This window comes from Diadema antillarum, unplaced genomic scaffold, assembly GCF_040938485.1.
Source record: "Diadema antillarum isolate AM-2024a unplaced genomic scaffold, OU_Dant_1.0 scf00000228, whole genome shotgun sequence".
Taxonomy (NCBI): domain Eukaryota; kingdom Metazoa; phylum Echinodermata; class Echinoidea; order Diadematoida; family Diadematidae; genus Diadema; species Diadema antillarum.
In genome coordinates, this window is record NW_027271117.1 from 53,096 (window position 1) to 70,746 (window position 17,651).

Below are 17,651 nucleotides of genomic sequence, written 5' to 3' on the forward strand. Positions count from 1 at the left end.
ACAGTCTATATGTGCTGAGTTGTATTGTGCCTTGTTCATTTTTGCTGGATAGAGAGCATTGTCTTCTCATAGTAGTATCATGTATGTCATCAAAATATCAGTTGAATACAGTTATCACCAAGGAGATGACACCAGGAAAAGTCATTTGTTTAAACAATACTAGATACGATGAATATCATAATGTCAATGCTCTAACAACACTCGCGTAGTTTGAGATGTGATACGCGAAATTAATAGAAATCTTCGAGAAATAAAAGTGATAGTCAAGAAGTTTGGATGGATGGAATGTCAGTTTCAAACATATGTCGCATGTCCAATTGGACATTCATGCTTTATTTACACCAACACCCATGTTCCCTGCAGCCATGGCAGCCCTGTTTGCCCAAAACGTAGTGCGCTATGGGTAGGTGGGATATTTTCCCTTTTTCCTCTCCGCATTTTAGTCTTGTTCATTCCAGTCCTCGCTCCAGTGAACATGTAGCTATCAGATGTTCTCACAGCATCTGGTCAGGCTAAACTAGACAATGTTTCCCGTTGCATTCCTGCTATGGCCTATTATGTGCTGTCTCGTTTTGTTGCGTTATCCCATTTGATTATGTCCTGCTAGGTTTCGCATTAGCACCATGACAGATGTGGCAAATTTTTTGACAGTTCAATAATCTGACACGGTATCCATGGCAATCACATTTGCCCATCCTGTCCCCCCTCTGTTGTCTCACATCTCCCTCCGTTTTCTCACGTCCATCCCATTTTGTCCACTGTGGCCTGAAACGTGATTGCAGTGGCTGCCGAGAACATGGTGTAAGTGCAGCATTACATTCAAATTTATGTCCATTTACACTCACACATATCCATGAAGCTATGTCTCTGTTTCACTGCTTTAACCCGTTGAAGACAAGTCCCAAGTACACTCGGGCAAGTGTCTGTGGGAAATGCATGTTGTAGCAAAATCAGCCCGTCCTCAACGGGTTAATCACAAGTAATGTTTTGGGGGGCAAAGTCCCTATATTAGCTTGTGCTTCAAGCCTTTGTTTAAAATGGTTCTGCTGGTTGTTTTGTTGTCTTTATGTTCTTGCAGTTGAGATTCTGTGGAAGTGTTGCAAAGCGTGAGTTCTCAGAAATGTTGACATCCTCGCATTGTGAAATCAAATTTCAGGATACTGAAGCGATAATAGATGTTTCTTTTAAGGCTTTCATCATTATGAGGATTTGATGGAGCTAATTCTAAGAAATGTTGACTCTGTTGTAGTACTGCCCTTGTAAAGAGGATGGCAGTGGATTAGAGGTTCATGATAATATGTAATTTGTTGAGGGAATTATTCTGTGGCTTTTCCTGCGTCAAACTCTGTAGGCACATTGTTTACCGGACAAATGTGTCAATAGTTTGCTCTAATAGTTTTTATCCATCCACTCTGTTCATCCCAGGCTGTGGCTATGAATGGTATGGCAAGAAATTGCCTTTGAACTTGTGGTACCCGTGTAGATATGTTTATGGCAATCATACAACACCTACAAAGACTGTACTATCCGATTGGTGGATTGCTCATCACGTGACATACAGTTAAAAGTGCTTTGCACGCTGTCACTGTCAGCAGTGCAATTTTGTTGAGCAAAAATGGCATGGCTGACGTCACCAATTTCCATAGACTCTCGTGTTAAACTCATGATCGACTTGTAGTTTTTGTTCCATTGCACGACTCTGATGTCACGATAAGCAAACCTTTGCCTTGTGCACTCAACAGTTCATTCATTTTGCTGTAAACAACTTCAACAGATTGGTTTTGCGTATGACTGGCTATGACTGTGCTACTCATTCGGCTTTCACAAAAAAAAAACATGATATATACATATATATATATGTATATATATGGTTGCTATTTGTGTACTAAATACAAAAATCTTGTGTGCAACTCATCTATTGATGTCTGAGGCGTTGTATAAAACAAATATATATGGTCTTTGCTTGTGCAGTGGAACAAGATTTTGCACTCAGTGAAAGATGAGGTGCAGTATTCAACAAGGCAAAGGGTCTAGGGCAGTTACCCCCTCTGCAATTACCCAGGACCCTTCCCCTGGCCCTAATCCTAATAATCTTTTTGTCTAATACTGAACTACTAATCCTAATCCTAACCCTTGATATCCCTAAACCCCAAACTCCTAACCTAAACCTAAACCTAACCCTAACCTTAATCTTTACTCTAAACTTAACACTAACCAGTATTTTGCTGGCTGGGGGGGGGGGGGGGGGGGGGGAATTGCCCTGATACGCTAGGCAAAGCCTCTTTCAATAGAGCATCTCTATCTTTCACCTTATGCAAAATCCTGAATCATCGCACTCGTGACCGTTCACTATTTGTATTTTAATGCGAATCTAAGGCTGCTTCATTCATGAACTTCCTCATGAAGTGGGAAAATTTTCAGATTATGAGAAATCAGTCCGCACCATGACATTGTCTTGCTAAATAAGTAATGAAACGAAGATTGGCATCGAAGCGTTAGTTTTGAAAGTATCTCTACATAGAGAGGCTGGCTGTCAGTCAAGTGGGGCCAAAGGAAACAACCACACTAAGTCTCTCATAATGCCAATGAAATTTTTGTATGAATCACATGCACTGGCCAATATGTTAAACCTATAGGAGAATTTTCTCCATGAACGCAGATGCACTTGGAACTGAGAGAGGCATGGGCCACTTTTAAGTGAAAAGATTTAAAGAATGAGCTCTACTTTACTATTAAAGGAAGAATTTTATTTATTTATGTATGATTATTATTATTATTTTTTTTTTTTTTTTTTTGCTGTTGATTCATGTTGCAGAGTTATAATTATTCCACTGTCATTACCTTTATGACAGTTTTAATGTTACTTTTGATGGAAACTCTGCAAGACAGAACATTCCAGAATCAACTTTTGATGGAAACTGTGCGAGGCGGAAAATTTCTGAAAGACATCCAGTAGTAAACTTCATCTTCCAGAACTAAAGAATACATTTGCACATGTATGGTCTGGATTTTTATGCAAAGTACCAAAATTAATTATCTAATTACATGTTTATATTGCAATTGTGAGATTATACTGTATCATATACTGTCATTACTCATGCAGACTGTTAAAACTATTTTCTAATGCCTTGTAAGCCTAGAGGCTAGATTTACCCAACAAATGGGTGTTCTTCTGTTGATATGGCTTATTTTTTCGTGACCCAGGAAATTTATTTGTGCCAGAAAATAATTTACTGTTTTACTTCTCTAGCCCATATTCTGTTTAGGAATGACATTCTAAGAGCATGCCCTTTGAAATATGCCCAAAAAAAACAACAACAACAAACAAGCATTTTTTAACATAAATTTTTGCTATCTTTTCACCAAATAAAGGGAGTTTATTATTATCATCTGAAGTCTGCTTTTTCTGTCAGGAAAAAAAAAACAACAACACAAGCTAAGTATGATACCCTGTGAAATCTAAAGACATAATTTAGGTCAAGAGTAGGAAGAAAAGGATGTGATGATTGAAACATACATGTTGGTGGGTACATATTAATTTGTGGACTTTGGACACAAATGATTTGACATTAATACCTCCAATTGAGCCGTATATTTCTCAGTTTCCATCTTGACTCGCTCTTGTGTAAGAATTGATGTCACATGTTTATTACAGTTTGAAGTATTGTAAATGTCACAAAACAAGGATGTTTATTAGGTGTTTGATAAGGTTTCAGTAATGGAGAATTGAAATAATGGAAGGCAGGGCTTCATTTATAGCAAAAAGGTTAAAGAAGGGGGGTCATATTCTAGCACACTCCCACTGTTCTCATAAAGTAAAAGCATACCCTCAGTGTAGCTGATCACCCCTGTACACGTCTGTTCTAATTCGTATGCAGGGTACCAAGATTCATATCAGAATCGCACTGCGGGACAATTCGCCATCCATCCAATTTGCATATGACATTTACAGAATCCTGCATCAACAAGAACTGAATTCTCCCCATGAAAAATCTTTGCAATCATATTCAAAGTGGCCCTGCAGTGTTTGTGTGATAACACTGATACCCAAAGCCGATCAGTATATTGTATCGGAGCAAGCCATGTGTGATGCAGAAAAAAAGCATTGGACTCTCGTATGCTGTAAACATGATATGTTCTGTATACAAACGTCATCAAGTTTTGATCTGAGGCAGAAATTCTTTGTAGGAATTGCATTCATTAGTAGAGGGAATACGATGTTGATGATCTTCTCTGGAAATAAAAATGAAAAAAGAAAGCTGAGAAATTGGTGGAAAAATCTTATTGAAAAAATTTCTTTTTCTAAGGGTTGTTTCACCATGCCTCTAATCACCCTCACTAAAGAATCTGACCAAATCATGCACACCCATTCACCCATGACGTCATATTTAGGCAATGGATGGGATGAACATACATTGTAGATAGACATGGGGAAGTACTGTGATTTTTATTACTCATCACCATTCAAAATTTTTTCACCTGCTGACTTGTAGCTTGTGAAATAAAGCCATTGAACTGTTTGTGCTGGCTTTAATGACAAATATTGTACACTTTGCCCCTGAAGCAAATTCGTACTATAAGGCTAAATTAGTGCATCTTTTTGGCAATCATATCAGGATTAGATTCAGGGAAGGCGGAGGGAATCTTAGTAAATGTGCATATTACTCAGATAGTGACCATGACTTTATCTGTCGCTGAAAGTGCTTTGATGTTACAATTTGTTTTAAATGTTTGCGTTGCTGAAGTACCTAGGAATCAGATTTTTTTAGTAAATGGGTGGAGGCATCAAATGTCATGATTAGGGCAAGATGACACATACAAGCTCATGCCATGACAAATTTGTTTGAGACATCAGAATGGTAGCTCCACATAACAGGCTGTCAGGCCTGCAGAGGGCATGGCATTCTATGCAGCTCCAACGGGCAAGTGTGCCTTTGGTTTTTGAAGACACAGTCAGGATAAAGACATCTGTTCACATATTGGCTGTCAGTAGAGGGCAAGAAAACTGGTGAAGTCTAATACATAGCAACACATTTGCATCACGATTATGGAGTTTGAGTTTATAACTCTTTTGACCCATATGATTGCTTCTAAAAACATCCTTTTCTGCCCACAAAAAAACACCATTACATGTATGTGAGACTAAAATAATGTCGCCATCTCAAAAAACCAGAGAGGCATTGCTTGCTTAGAGCATAGGTTATGACATCAAAGTAATTTTTATGCCTCCGCCACGAAGTGGTGCCGGAGGCATTATGTTTTCGGGTTGTCCGTCCGTCCGTACGTCCATACGTCCGTACGTCTGTACGTCCGTACGTCCGTACGTCCGTACGTCCGTACGTCCGTCCGCTTTCGTTTACGCGATAACTTGAGTAATATTGACTTGAATTCTACCAAACTTGGTCCAAGTATAAAGTATGATGGGGCAATTAGTTGATTAGATTTTGGGTGAAATCCGCCAAAGGTCAAAGGTCAAAGGTCAAGGTCAAATCATGAAATTGTATCTGTTTACGCAATAACTCAAGACTGGATCGAGCAAATTTCACCAAACTTTGTCGGAGGATGATGTATGATGGGACAATTACTTGATTAGTTTTTTAGTGAAATCGGACTGAGGTCAAAGGTCAAAGATCAAGGTCAAATCCTGAAATTTATCTGTTTACGTGATAACTCAAAACTGGATGAAGCAGCTTTCACCAAACTTGGTCCAAGGATGATGTATGATGGGACAATTAGTTGAGTAGATCTTAGTGACATTGGCAAGAGGTCAAAGGTCAAAAGGTCAAGGTCAAATGCTAAAAATGTTGCTATTTCCCCAATATCTATGCAATGCCCTAAGGTATTTTCTTGAAACTTGGTGCAGACATGTACTACTGCATATAGATTCTCCAGAGAGAGTTTCATGTCATAAGGTCAAAGGTCAAAAGGTCGAAGGTTAGGTGAAAATGTTGTAATATCACTTTTCTCACAAATGGTTCAATGTATCTTCATAGAACTTGGTACATACACATGTACTGACTGGCAGAGATTATCTAGGGAATTTAGGGGTCGTAGGTCAATAGTCATGGGGTCAAAGGTCAAGGTCAACTCCTCAATATTTTACTGTTTCCCTCGTACACTAATATATGAAATGCTTGCATTATTAGTTTTCAAACTTAATATATACATGCATTACCTAATGGAGATTCTCCAGGAAATTTCCAGCCAGAATGTCAAAGGTCAGAGGTTAAGGGTCAAAGGCCAGGTTTCCATGCATCCCCCCCAAAAAAAAAAAAAAAAAAAATCTATTTTGTACTGTAATTAACTCTTTCTTCATACCTTGGAAATTACTCAATGCATAAACTTATAGGGTCTGTCAGAATTCAAGTAAAAATTCTCAATTCCCCAAATATGTGCACCTGCACTCTTCGACAATTATAGCAAACCCAGTTCAAGGAAAGTGAATATTCAAGTCATTTCTGACAAACCTGTCATATCAATATTTTGCCAGTTATGTGAAACTGTCATGGATCACACATGTGAAGACATTGTACTGTACGCCTATTGGGAGAATCATGCATTATGGCGGAGGCATCAGTCGCCATAGCGACATTTCTAGTTCCATGGTGCATGCAAGCCCCGGAATGGTATGAAATTCCACCGCTGCGCTGCATTCTCTACCTCAAGGAAGTAATTGCATGCAAATTATCATTCATTTAAGTGTGGGTCACATATCGTCCAGAAATAGAGCTGCAAATGGGCAGATGCTCGAGGAAACTTGTTGCCCAGTGAATTCAAGGTCAGAAGTACAGTTTCATATTCTAGGGTATTTACACAGTGTACTTTAAGATCAAGTAAGTATGAATTAATGGGATGCCGATAATCTGTTAATGTGGCAGCGATTACTGTAAAGCAAGAAATCTTTGCAGCATTAAATTTTTCGCGACTTGGAGCTGACAGCCTTTTTCGTGGCATGAAATTTGCGAGAATCACCACTGACATTCAATGATTATTAGTGTCAACAAACACTTGATAGCATGCATTTCAATTTCGCGAATCTGGCTCTTGTGAAATTAAAATGCATGCAAATATTTCTGGTTTTACAGTAGTCCAGTGGTTTCATTATTGTTGTTGCCAATATTGTGGTTCTTGCAATGTTACTGTTGCCAGTATTAGTATTGTTGTCAGCATTTAATCCCATTTCATTTCTCCCATTCTCTGTCAAGATCATTTATTTCTCTGTATCTGAATGTGATTGGAACCAGCCACACAAGCAGATAATTGTCAAGCATATTACCATGACATGGCAATTCTGTTTTACGTTGGTGAATAAAGTAATGTAGATGTTGGAAGAAATAACAACTCTGTTAAAGCTTTTGACATGAGAAAATATTTTGTATGAAATTATTTTGCTTGTGTATGTTTGTTTGTTTGTTTGTTTTTTTGTAATCATGCATACGTACTTGTAAACACACACAATTGTGTGTAGTGCCATTTGATTGTGTTTTCTCGTAATACCAGAGTCTGAATATCATGTTTATTAGTGATTTACCGAATATGATCCAATAATTTGTGGGTTTTTTTAGGATCACCAGACAGTTTACTTCAGCATTTAAATTACCATAAATGCACAGAAAAGTAGCATTGAATGTTTTCTATTACCAATTACCTAAATTCCTGGTTGCAGTGTTATTTCCTTTTCTTTCATGCTTTTAGCCCCAATCACTTAATTCAGTTACATGCTTGCAACAATTCCTGTGTGAGGTATGCAATGGAATGCTGTACAGAAAAAAATGAAAAACGTTAAGATAAGACTTGTCCCATGCAATGGCTTGATTGGCTATCTTTCAACAGCTCTTAACATTTATTTACCATGAGGAGGGTGTACTGGCTTTCTGTTTTATTGAGATCTCATTGCTGGTATTCATCAAAAATGGGATGTGAGAAAAACAAAATATGATGGAAAAAAAATTATCTATTCACTTGGAAGAAAGCGGAAGCTGGTACCAGCAAGTATGTTGAGAAAATCTAATGCATAGAAAACTTTCCAAAGATAAGAAGGGAGACAAAACACTTGTCTTTATACGGACTCATTATATGTGTTTTTCTCGTCTTTGGTTTTCCTCACTTTTACAGTAATCTGAGGCTGTTGCCAGCGAGAGGACCAGAGGCACACAGACATGGTCTCAGTGTCTGAGACGGAGGTACGCTTCACCCCCAGCAGTCGCGGGGCAGCTGAAGAAGGAGCCGTGGAGGTGACCGTCAAACAGCCCGGCAGCAGCATGGCTACGACCCGGCGACAGAGCTCGGACAGCAGCAGGCGCTCTCTCAGCGGGCGCTGCTGCCCAAAGCTCTTTGAGCGGGCCTCAGGCAGCTGGTGGGACCCCAAGTTCAACTCGACGACCATCGAGGAGCAGTTCCAGAAGCAGTCCTTCCCCCAGCTGCGGAAGCGCTTCAGATACGCCGTGGCCTACGCCCTGGTAGCCTGTATAGCATGGATGATATACATACCTATCAGAGTGACTCGCATGGAGGAACAGTGTGACTTGATTGCCTTTGAAATAGCACTTGGATGCATGGTATTGGTTTGTATAGGACTCATAGCCTTTACTACGTCTAAGTTTTATAGGTCATACTTCCTACAGACTTCCCTTGTGTTTTTAGCTGTAGTATGTGGAGTAACACTAGCTTCGTTTGCGTCTTTCACCGATAATTGTGGGTGCGGGAATAGAGTGATAAGTACTGTTGCAACATTTGCTGTATGCGTAGAAACAATTCTGGTTACATACACCGTGGTACCTTTACCTTTTCTCTGTTCTGTCGGAGCAATGCTGGCGTTTTCCCTGGTCTATGAGATTCTCTTCTTCACTATTGCCCTGGATGAGGTCAGTGCCAGCCTTGTCTTCACCAAGATATTCCTGCACCTCTGTGTCCACATCATGGGTGTGCATATATTCTTCATGTCGCAAGTGCGTAACCGCAGCACGTTTCTGAAAGTGGTGGAGACGGTGGTCGCCCACGATCTCTACAAGCAGGAGAAGCAGATCAAGGAAGCCACCATCCAATCCCTCATGCCCAACATCATCGCGCAGGAACTCCTGCGCAACCCGGAGACCAACCCTGGCGGAGACCCCAGGCACGACCGCAAGCAGTCCATCTTCCGCCCCTTCTACATGAACCGCATGGAGAATGTCAGCATCCTCTACGCCGACATCGCCGGCTTCACCAAGATGAGTGCAAACAAGAAGGCGGAGGTGCTCGTCGGCCTGCTCAACAACCTGTTCGGCCGCTTCGACCACCTCTGCAAGCGCCACAACTGCGAGAAGATCTGCACGCTCGGCGACTGCTACTACTGCGTGTCCGGCTGCCCGATCTACAGGGAGGACCATGCGCAGTGCTGCGTGGAGATGGGGCTCAGCATGATCGAGGCCATCAAGGACTTCTGTCAGGAGACCGACGAGAAGGTCAACATGCGCGTCGGGATCCACACCGGCACGGTGCTCTGCGGCATCGTGGGCAACCGCCGCTTCAAGTTTGATGTGTGGTCCAACGACGTCACCATCGCCAACAAGATGGAGGCCTCTGGCCAGCCCGGGAAAGTCCACGTGTCAGCGGAGTCTGTCAAGTTCCTTGGTGACCGCTACATCCTCGATGAGGGAAATGCTGATAAACATGCTCTTCTCATAGGTATGTGATCTAACATCTTTATGCAAATTCCCTGTTTTTTATTCTAATACTAATGAATGAGTTCCCAGATATATTTTTCAAATTATGAAATTTTCCCTGATCAACTTTATTGCTGGAAAATACGTCTACATATCAGATGAGTGGGACTGGAAAAGCTGACACTCTTTTCATGCAGTGAAATAGGTTATTCACAATATTTGAAAATAACAGAAACCACACACAATAAAAGTAAACCAAATTTAATTTGAATGTAGAAGTGCGGATGGCAAGTAGTATTTCATGGAGTAAAAGAAATAAGTAGGGGGTATTGTGAAGGTGTGACAATTTCCGTAAATATAATGAATTCTTAGAATTGTGGCTTGAAGAAGAAAATCTGCTTTCAGATTTCTGTATCAAGTATTGTTTCTGGCATGGTATCTAATTCAGATGGGCAATGGTATAGATTGTTGCATTGTGCAAATTATGCTATGTGTGTACATATTGGGTCACAATAGATCATGTTTAGCAATTTCTTTTTTTTAAACCACATATTTGAGACATGCATATGAAGTGTATCATTTGAATCTTCCAAGCAATTCTTGCAGTTTTAGAGTGTGTCAGAGGCCAAGCTAAATAGTTTGTTCAATTGCTTGCAGCTGAAATCCTCTCAAGGAGTATACTCTTTTCGGATGTGATGACATGCAGATTCCGAAGTGAAAAATGTGTGCTCCATTTCCTCATCTTTACCCCTCTAGCTATCTCTGTGTATTTGTATGTGTGTTGTGTGTGCCAGCTATTCTTAGCACAGCCAGCTGTGGTCTGTGTATGGTGCCTGCACTTGTGCTGTAATTCTTTGTCGATGACAGGAGGGGCCGTGCGTGTTTACCTCTGTCGTCCATTTCGAAAATTTACCACTCCCATTCAGGATTCGTGCACATGTGATGAACATGTCACGAAACAGGGACGCGCATGTTTTCTGTATGTAGGGAAGAAAAAAACAGAAAAGAATGAAGGCGGATCGGCTCTCAGGTTTACTGTCCCTGTGGTATTATTGACAATGAAAGTTTCTCTGCTGAGAATTCAGGAAGTGTACTGTGGTAAGATGTTAAAGGAAGTGATCTTCTTTTCTGTTTAACAGCAAACTCTATGCTGTGCCTTTTGACATCTACAGACTCAAACAGGCAATGCGATCGATTCTGGTTTCAATATCCAGCGATACATATTTGTGATGAATTTTTCTTGAAAAAAAAAAACTTTCTATGGGTGCTATGTAACTAGTGAAATCACTTGCCCAAAAGAAAGGAAATTTTCACAGGTAAGATAAATGCTAGGGTTGACCATTCTCAATATATTGAGGAGAAACCAATCTTTTGTATGTCTTTGTTTTGTTCGTGTTTTTCAATCTGCAAGAAGTGGTTGAATTGCTATATATACATTTGTCTTATTTAGGAATTATTTGATTTCATGTAGTTGGACAAAATTTGTCTTTCAGTAGACAGTTTTTATGTCAAACTAGTGGACTGAATTCCAGAAACAACTCACATGTACTACATAATCTGGCACTGAATATGAATATTTCCAGCACTACAACAAATGCTACATACAATCAGGTTTTGTTTGTTTGCTGTTTGTTCTTTTTATGGGTGTGTTTTCTCATAAAAGAAATTTGAGTTACTTAATAGGAAGCTCTAAAAAGATATCATTTTTCCAACCATAGGTTTGTATGTCTGTATTAAATTCTTCTGGATCTCAATTTTGCAAACATTTGATGGTACATTGTACTGTAGAGTATTTTCATATGTAATGTCTTCATCAAAAGAGGGAAAGAGTGGGGGGGGGGGGAACAACCAAAAAACAATACAATACAAGTTGAGTCTGAAAATCTCAAAGTATGCAGTGTCAAAACAAAGGGGGACAACTTTTGAATACGTATTCAGCTCACATCTTTGGTGGAGCATTTAAAAGCGCTAATGGCCAATCTCACTTTGCAGGGGTAGCCCCAGAATGCAAAAGTGGAAAGAAGAAGTACCTTCTGAGTGGCATCCGGCGGCAAGACTGGAGAAAAAACACATGAGATATAAGTTGTTACACAGAATAAAAATCTATTTCCTGGGTTGCTCTTGGCAATGACACCTGAGCACCAGAGGTTGTTTGTCTGCTGCCCCAGGTGATAGATTCCACTGTACAATGTAAATTGTATCTCTGCGGATTCTCCCCCACCCCACCTACAACATTGCGTATCTCCTACACATTCTGCTCAGGCAAGCCGAACACTGCCGAGTATTAACACAAGAGATACGTTGTCATATAATACAACATATCTTTCTTTAACAAAATGATCACACAATCCAAAACCGTGGAAAAGAAAATTTTCATGCATTTATGTTTTTCATGCTAGGCTGGTTTGGTAAGTTTTGTGTGTTTTTCATTCCACAGAATCAAAACATGAAATAGTATACTGTAAAACATGATTTATTCGCGGCACGAAATATTCGCGAATTGGAGCCGACGGCCTTTTTCGTGGCAAGAAATTTTCGCGAATTGCCTCTTGCGTTCAATGCATATAGTGCAGATAAGAAATTTTGCGTGCATTTTAATTTCGCGAATCTTGGCGCTCGCGAAATTCGCGAAATTAAAATGCACGCGAACATTTCTCGTTTTACAGTATTTATGTCAAGCAAAAAGAAAAGAAAATACTCATGCTTTTATTTTCAAGCCAGTTTCATGCCACACAAAATGTGTGAAAATTTCAGCTTTTACATTACATTGATTTCGACGGTAACGTGCATCAACATGCATTATTTCTCATTCACTATTTAAAGCATGATAAATGATAAGGGATATTTCGGACATCCAAAAACAGAAATAGAAAAAGAAACAAATTCAGTTGATTCCTCTCAAATTTCATTATACCAAAAGTAAATCGAGACATGATAATGCACTATATCCATATGTTACATTAAATCACTTCCAGTATATATTTTACTTCTGTAATTTGTTTAACCGTTGATTTCTATTTCTATCTATTTATTTATTATGATTTATTTGTGGTTTGAATTTTTTAGGGTCAGTTGAGTGGAATTGTGATAGGGGCGGGGGGGGGGGGGGGGGGGGGGGGGGGGGGGGGGGGGGGGGGAGGAGAAGAATGCTCCTGTAACTTATGCACAACTTTTGAACTCTTTCACAAGCCCCATGTGAACAGTGTAAAAGGCAGTACAGCTGGGCTAATAACAGTAACCCCTTGCATGTTTCCAGAAATGTGATACGCATTCTCGCTGGTCTTGCTTGTGGCGTCTCTGGGGACTGCTCGAAATCATGGGTGCCCCAGTTATGGTGTTTGCATGATGTATGTCGGAACCTCTCCAGTTACACACCACCGAAATGTAACTAGCTGTCTCCTTGACATAGATATGAAATTGATTTTCACACACATCTCCATGTATGAGCAAGTATTGGTTGCACACCAAAACAACAACAACAACAGCAAAAATGTTCTTGTGCACCATAGGTAGGAAGCTAGTCTTATATGTGATACCACAAAATTTTAGTAGCAGTTTGATTACTATATTTCTTGTAATATTTCTGAAATAGTTTGAACAATCGAAATAGTGAACATGGGTGTCACTTCAAATGTTCTCAGAGCATCTTCAATATCAGCAAAAAAAGAAGAAGAAATGATTTGATTATAGGTTGATAATACTATCTTTTTGTCTTGTTTGTTTTTAATGGAAACTTATTAATGGGCACATCAGTGTGCTGCATCTTGAAAATCAGGAAATGTCTACCTTTGAGACATAGTTACAGCTGGACTTCAAACGACATAGATAAACCGCAAAATAGCCCACTAGTTTGAATTTAAATCTGATGACGACACGCCAACTCTGTGCAGTGTTCTTAACGGGATGGTACAGTATTGGTGGAGATGAGAATTGGGCTTTTAACTTTTTGTGAGATACCAAGAAAACACTTTTGAAATAGTACAGAGCATACCATTATAAGAGGAATTCAAAGTTTATTTGATGAAAATTGGATTTGGAATGACTGAAACATCCAAAAACAAAGTAAAAGCGATCGTAAAAAAGTGTGGGTCCCCCACTTTACTAGAATCGCTCTGTTTTGGATATCTCAGCCATTTCAAAACCAATTTTCATCAAATTATAAACAATCAACTCCTCATAGAATTATATGTGACCCTGCACCTCAAAACAAACAAAAAGTCGCCAGACATGAATTTTTAGTTAAGACCATATTCTGAAAGAGCAGACTTTAAGCTTTAAGATGATGTATAACTCAAATCAAATGGACTTTTCCAACCTATCTAAATATTGGAAAGAAAGCGCAAACTCAGGAAAAGTGTGAACTGAGAAAAGAGGCTCTGAAGTACAGTGTCTATTCAAGCGTTTAATCTTTACCAAACCGTGCTGGCTGTGCGATGAATGGGACAAAAAACAGGAAGTCAACCACCAGAGTAACAACAATGAAGGGATTATCAAATTAAACCGAAATTAAGCATGTTCTATTAACACATTCTGTCCATAATTAATGCTAACTTTCAAAGCAGTAGCACTATCCTTTCAAAAGTAATTAGAGTTGAAAGTGAAGAGTGTGGACAAGGTTTTTCAGAAATGAAACAGGGATTCTAAAGACACACCTAATCACACTATTCTACCAATATGCTCTTTCATATTTCATAAGAGGTTTCTCATTATCTCACCAAAAAATATTAGAAACCTGAAATTAGGTCTCAACCAAAACTATACGATCCCTTTAAAGACCAAAGGCACACCATATTCTCACATATGCCACCAATAGGGTGTCATGTCACGAGGAATGGAAACAAGGACTCTGTAGTGTCCATTCTTCATTGTAGACTACATGTAAACCAAACTACTGTAAAACGAGGAATGTTCGCGTGCATTTTAATTTCGCGAGCGCCGAGATTCGCAAAATTAAAATGCACGCGAAATTTCCTATCTACACTATATGCATTGAACGCAAGTGGCAATTTGCAAAATTTCTTGCCACGAAAAAGGCCGTCGGCTCCAATTTGTGAAAATTTCGTGCAACGAATATATCATGTTTTACAGTAATTCATATCTAGAGACAGATATTTAACTTGAGTGAGAGGGAAGCAATAGAACTACTTTATGAGAAAGATGGAGAGAGAGAGAAAAAAATTATTGCATTCAGCCCTCTTATCCCTGAACAGCCTGTGGCCACCCCTCTCCAGAATCTCTGGAAAACCAAGGGCTTTTCTTGCCTGGAACCCTTGGCATGTGTGCTTGTGTGTTTGGTGCTGGCTGTGAAAAATGTGTGATTCCCTGCCCGATTCATTTATTTTCTATTATCACCCTACTCTGCCAAGTGTAATCTCCATGAATACATGATAAATTTGTCTGCATGCAGGCAATTTCCCAAAATTTATAGTTTTCGTATTAACGAGTCACTGCCCCCCCCCCCCCCCCCCCCCCCCCCCTTCCATACTTAATATTTCCATTTGGGTATTTCCACAGCAAAAATGGCTGCTTTACAGGGATGTTTAAAGTAATTCTAGATATTTCCAGTGTGCATTACCACCCAATACAATGTGATCTTTTAGAATGCTTTTAACATTTAGACCTGTGCATACCAAGTATAACTGAGTGCTTTTGCCAAAAAATAATATCTTGTGAAATAAAAATGTTTCCAACAGGACATTTGATTTAGATAGTGGTTGCTATCCCCTACCCCCCCCCCCCCCCCAAAAAAAAAAAAAACACAAAAAACACAACTAACAAACAAACAAACAAAAGCAAAAACAAAACAGAATCTTTTAAACTGTCCTGTGTGTAAAGATCATGTGCCATCTTATGAGAAGGCATGGTAGATCTAATGACACCTATGTTATGCTCATATACCTGACACAGGTGTTACACCACCAATTATTCCTCACCATAGACGTCACCAGGCTACAAAAAACTGTACTTGTTTTCATGCCCTATTGCTTCCAGATTCCTTCGTACCTCCTTTTATAGCAAAAAGTAATGTCTCAATGCACACCTGCAGCTCTCCTAAATAGCAAGAAAAGCAATCACCCTGTGGCCCCTGCCTCTTTAGGAAGGGCCAGCAGATTTACTTTCCTGTCAACAAACTCAAGACATTACGAACAAGAGGCCCATTTACACTGGCAGTAGCCCAATGTAACACAACACATCATTAAAACAGCATCAAAACAGCAACAGAACCTGTGCTACAACATCTATTAGCGAGATGAGCCGATTGAATAAAAAAGGAGAAGCATGTATCAACAAAAACAGAAACAATTTGGAAGTTTGTTTGTCGTCATATAACTGTCAGGCTTTCCAGTAAGTAGTGTGCTCCCATAACATGTGGCTAATCTGTGGTAAGGTTTCCGGAATCTCTAAAACAGGTGCATGACATTTTACACAACTAGCCATTCCGCCATGCTCACATGTGCCAAGGTGGGGTAGATTCACATGACCTAGTTGTATCGGTCAAAACAAAATAGAACCAACAAACAAAAGTGGCAAAAGACTGGAGATACTGAAAGAAAAGAATCTTTTGTAGGTTAAGTTTTTTTTTTTTTAATGAGTCTTTATCTTGGTGTAAACTATAAGTTGCCAAGTAACATTGAATGAAAGTGTGGAATGAGAGAAATCCCACGTTTTTCTGTGCCCACGTAACTGTCCATTGGATTATAGTTTAGCAGGGAGCGATTTTATGCAATCAATGTACATTGAACCAAGGAGGTATTCCTTTAATGAACTAAAATTGAGGAGATATGATAAAATCTAATAGTGGAATATTTGCCAGAATTGCCATAGCCACAGTGAACAGAATTAAGGCAATGGTTTTCTCTTGTGAGATTCCAATGTTGCTATTCCCGTGGGTCCCCACTGACCCCTAGGGGTAAGAGGGGTTCGGCTGTTCTACTTTCCTTGGAGGCGCTCTGCCAAAACTGCGACCACAAGTGGTCCTTCACTGGCAAGACTTTGCACGGATTCTGGCAGAAGAGGTGGGAAAGTAGGAAGAAAACACTCAACGACTTTCCATTAGCATTTGCGTTTCCAAATGAAATCCTATGCAAAACGGCATTGCTGCTTCACAACTCCTCATGTGCATTTCCCCACACAGGTATGCCGGCCTAGAGCTGCGAGGCAAAAGAAGATCACGCAAATCCAAAAAAAAAAAAAAAAAAAAAATCATATAGGAGTGCAATGTAGTTAAAATAAAATCAAATAACAAAAATAGGCATATAACACAATTAATGGATTTGCATGTTTGAGAAGAAGAAGAGCTTCTTGTCCGTGATGTACTTCCAGCTCAACCATCAAACTGTCACTGACTACTCCCTTACCCCAACCCCCCCCCCCCCCCCCCGCAACATTTGTTGTTGTTGTTATCGTTGTTATTATTCATCGGTCTGGGGAGAGTTTCCAGAATGTCTGTCTTGTTTGACTGTGCGCATCAAACATTTATTGATTTTATGGGGGAGAAGAGACGCATTGTTGTCATGAAATGGGCTGTCAGACCAAAATCACCTTGTCAGCTATTGGTTTTGTTTTTATATCCACTGAAGCGCCAGCTATGGCTGCCAGAGATTGAAAGTAAGAATAAGTGGTGAGTGATGCTTCAAATGAATTGTCTGAAATGGCATTTGTCCATTTTCAGCAGCTTCCATAAAGCATTTTATAGACACAGTGCGTATAGATATATCCCCGAGGGACAAATTGAACATCAATTATTCAACATACTGTAAATCAGGGACACTTCTCGAGTTTATGGAATGCACTTTTGGTATATGATACTCAGAGCATGTCGTCAATCGCAGAATGCACCTTTATTAAAGTTGTAAATCATTTTTTATTGTCTATAGATATATATGTATGTCTATATATCTCCCACACATGGATTCTACGTATGCTATCTCTAGGGCTAGGGCAAACTTCTTATCTCTTCTTTCTGTCTCGCTCATTCTTCTTTTCCATCTCTTTGTCCTTCTCTCT

At 39.6% G+C, this 17,651-nt stretch overlaps 1 protein-coding gene across 2 annotated transcripts in view; it reads left to right on the forward strand.

Moving 5' to 3' along the window:
* Window positions 1-17,651, forward strand: part of LOC139724779 (adenylate cyclase type 9-like) — a 143,475-nt gene that overhangs the window by 34,504 nt on the left and 91,320 nt on the right. For both annotated transcript variants that reach the window (XM_071635891.1, XM_071635892.1), the window contains exon 2: window positions 8,116-9,666. In XM_071635891.1, the coding sequence (XP_071491992.1) occupies window positions 8,160-9,666 (1,507 nt within the window). In that variant the 5' untranslated portion in view covers window positions 8,116-8,159. The remainder of the gene's footprint in view (window positions 1-8,115; window positions 9,667-17,651) is intronic.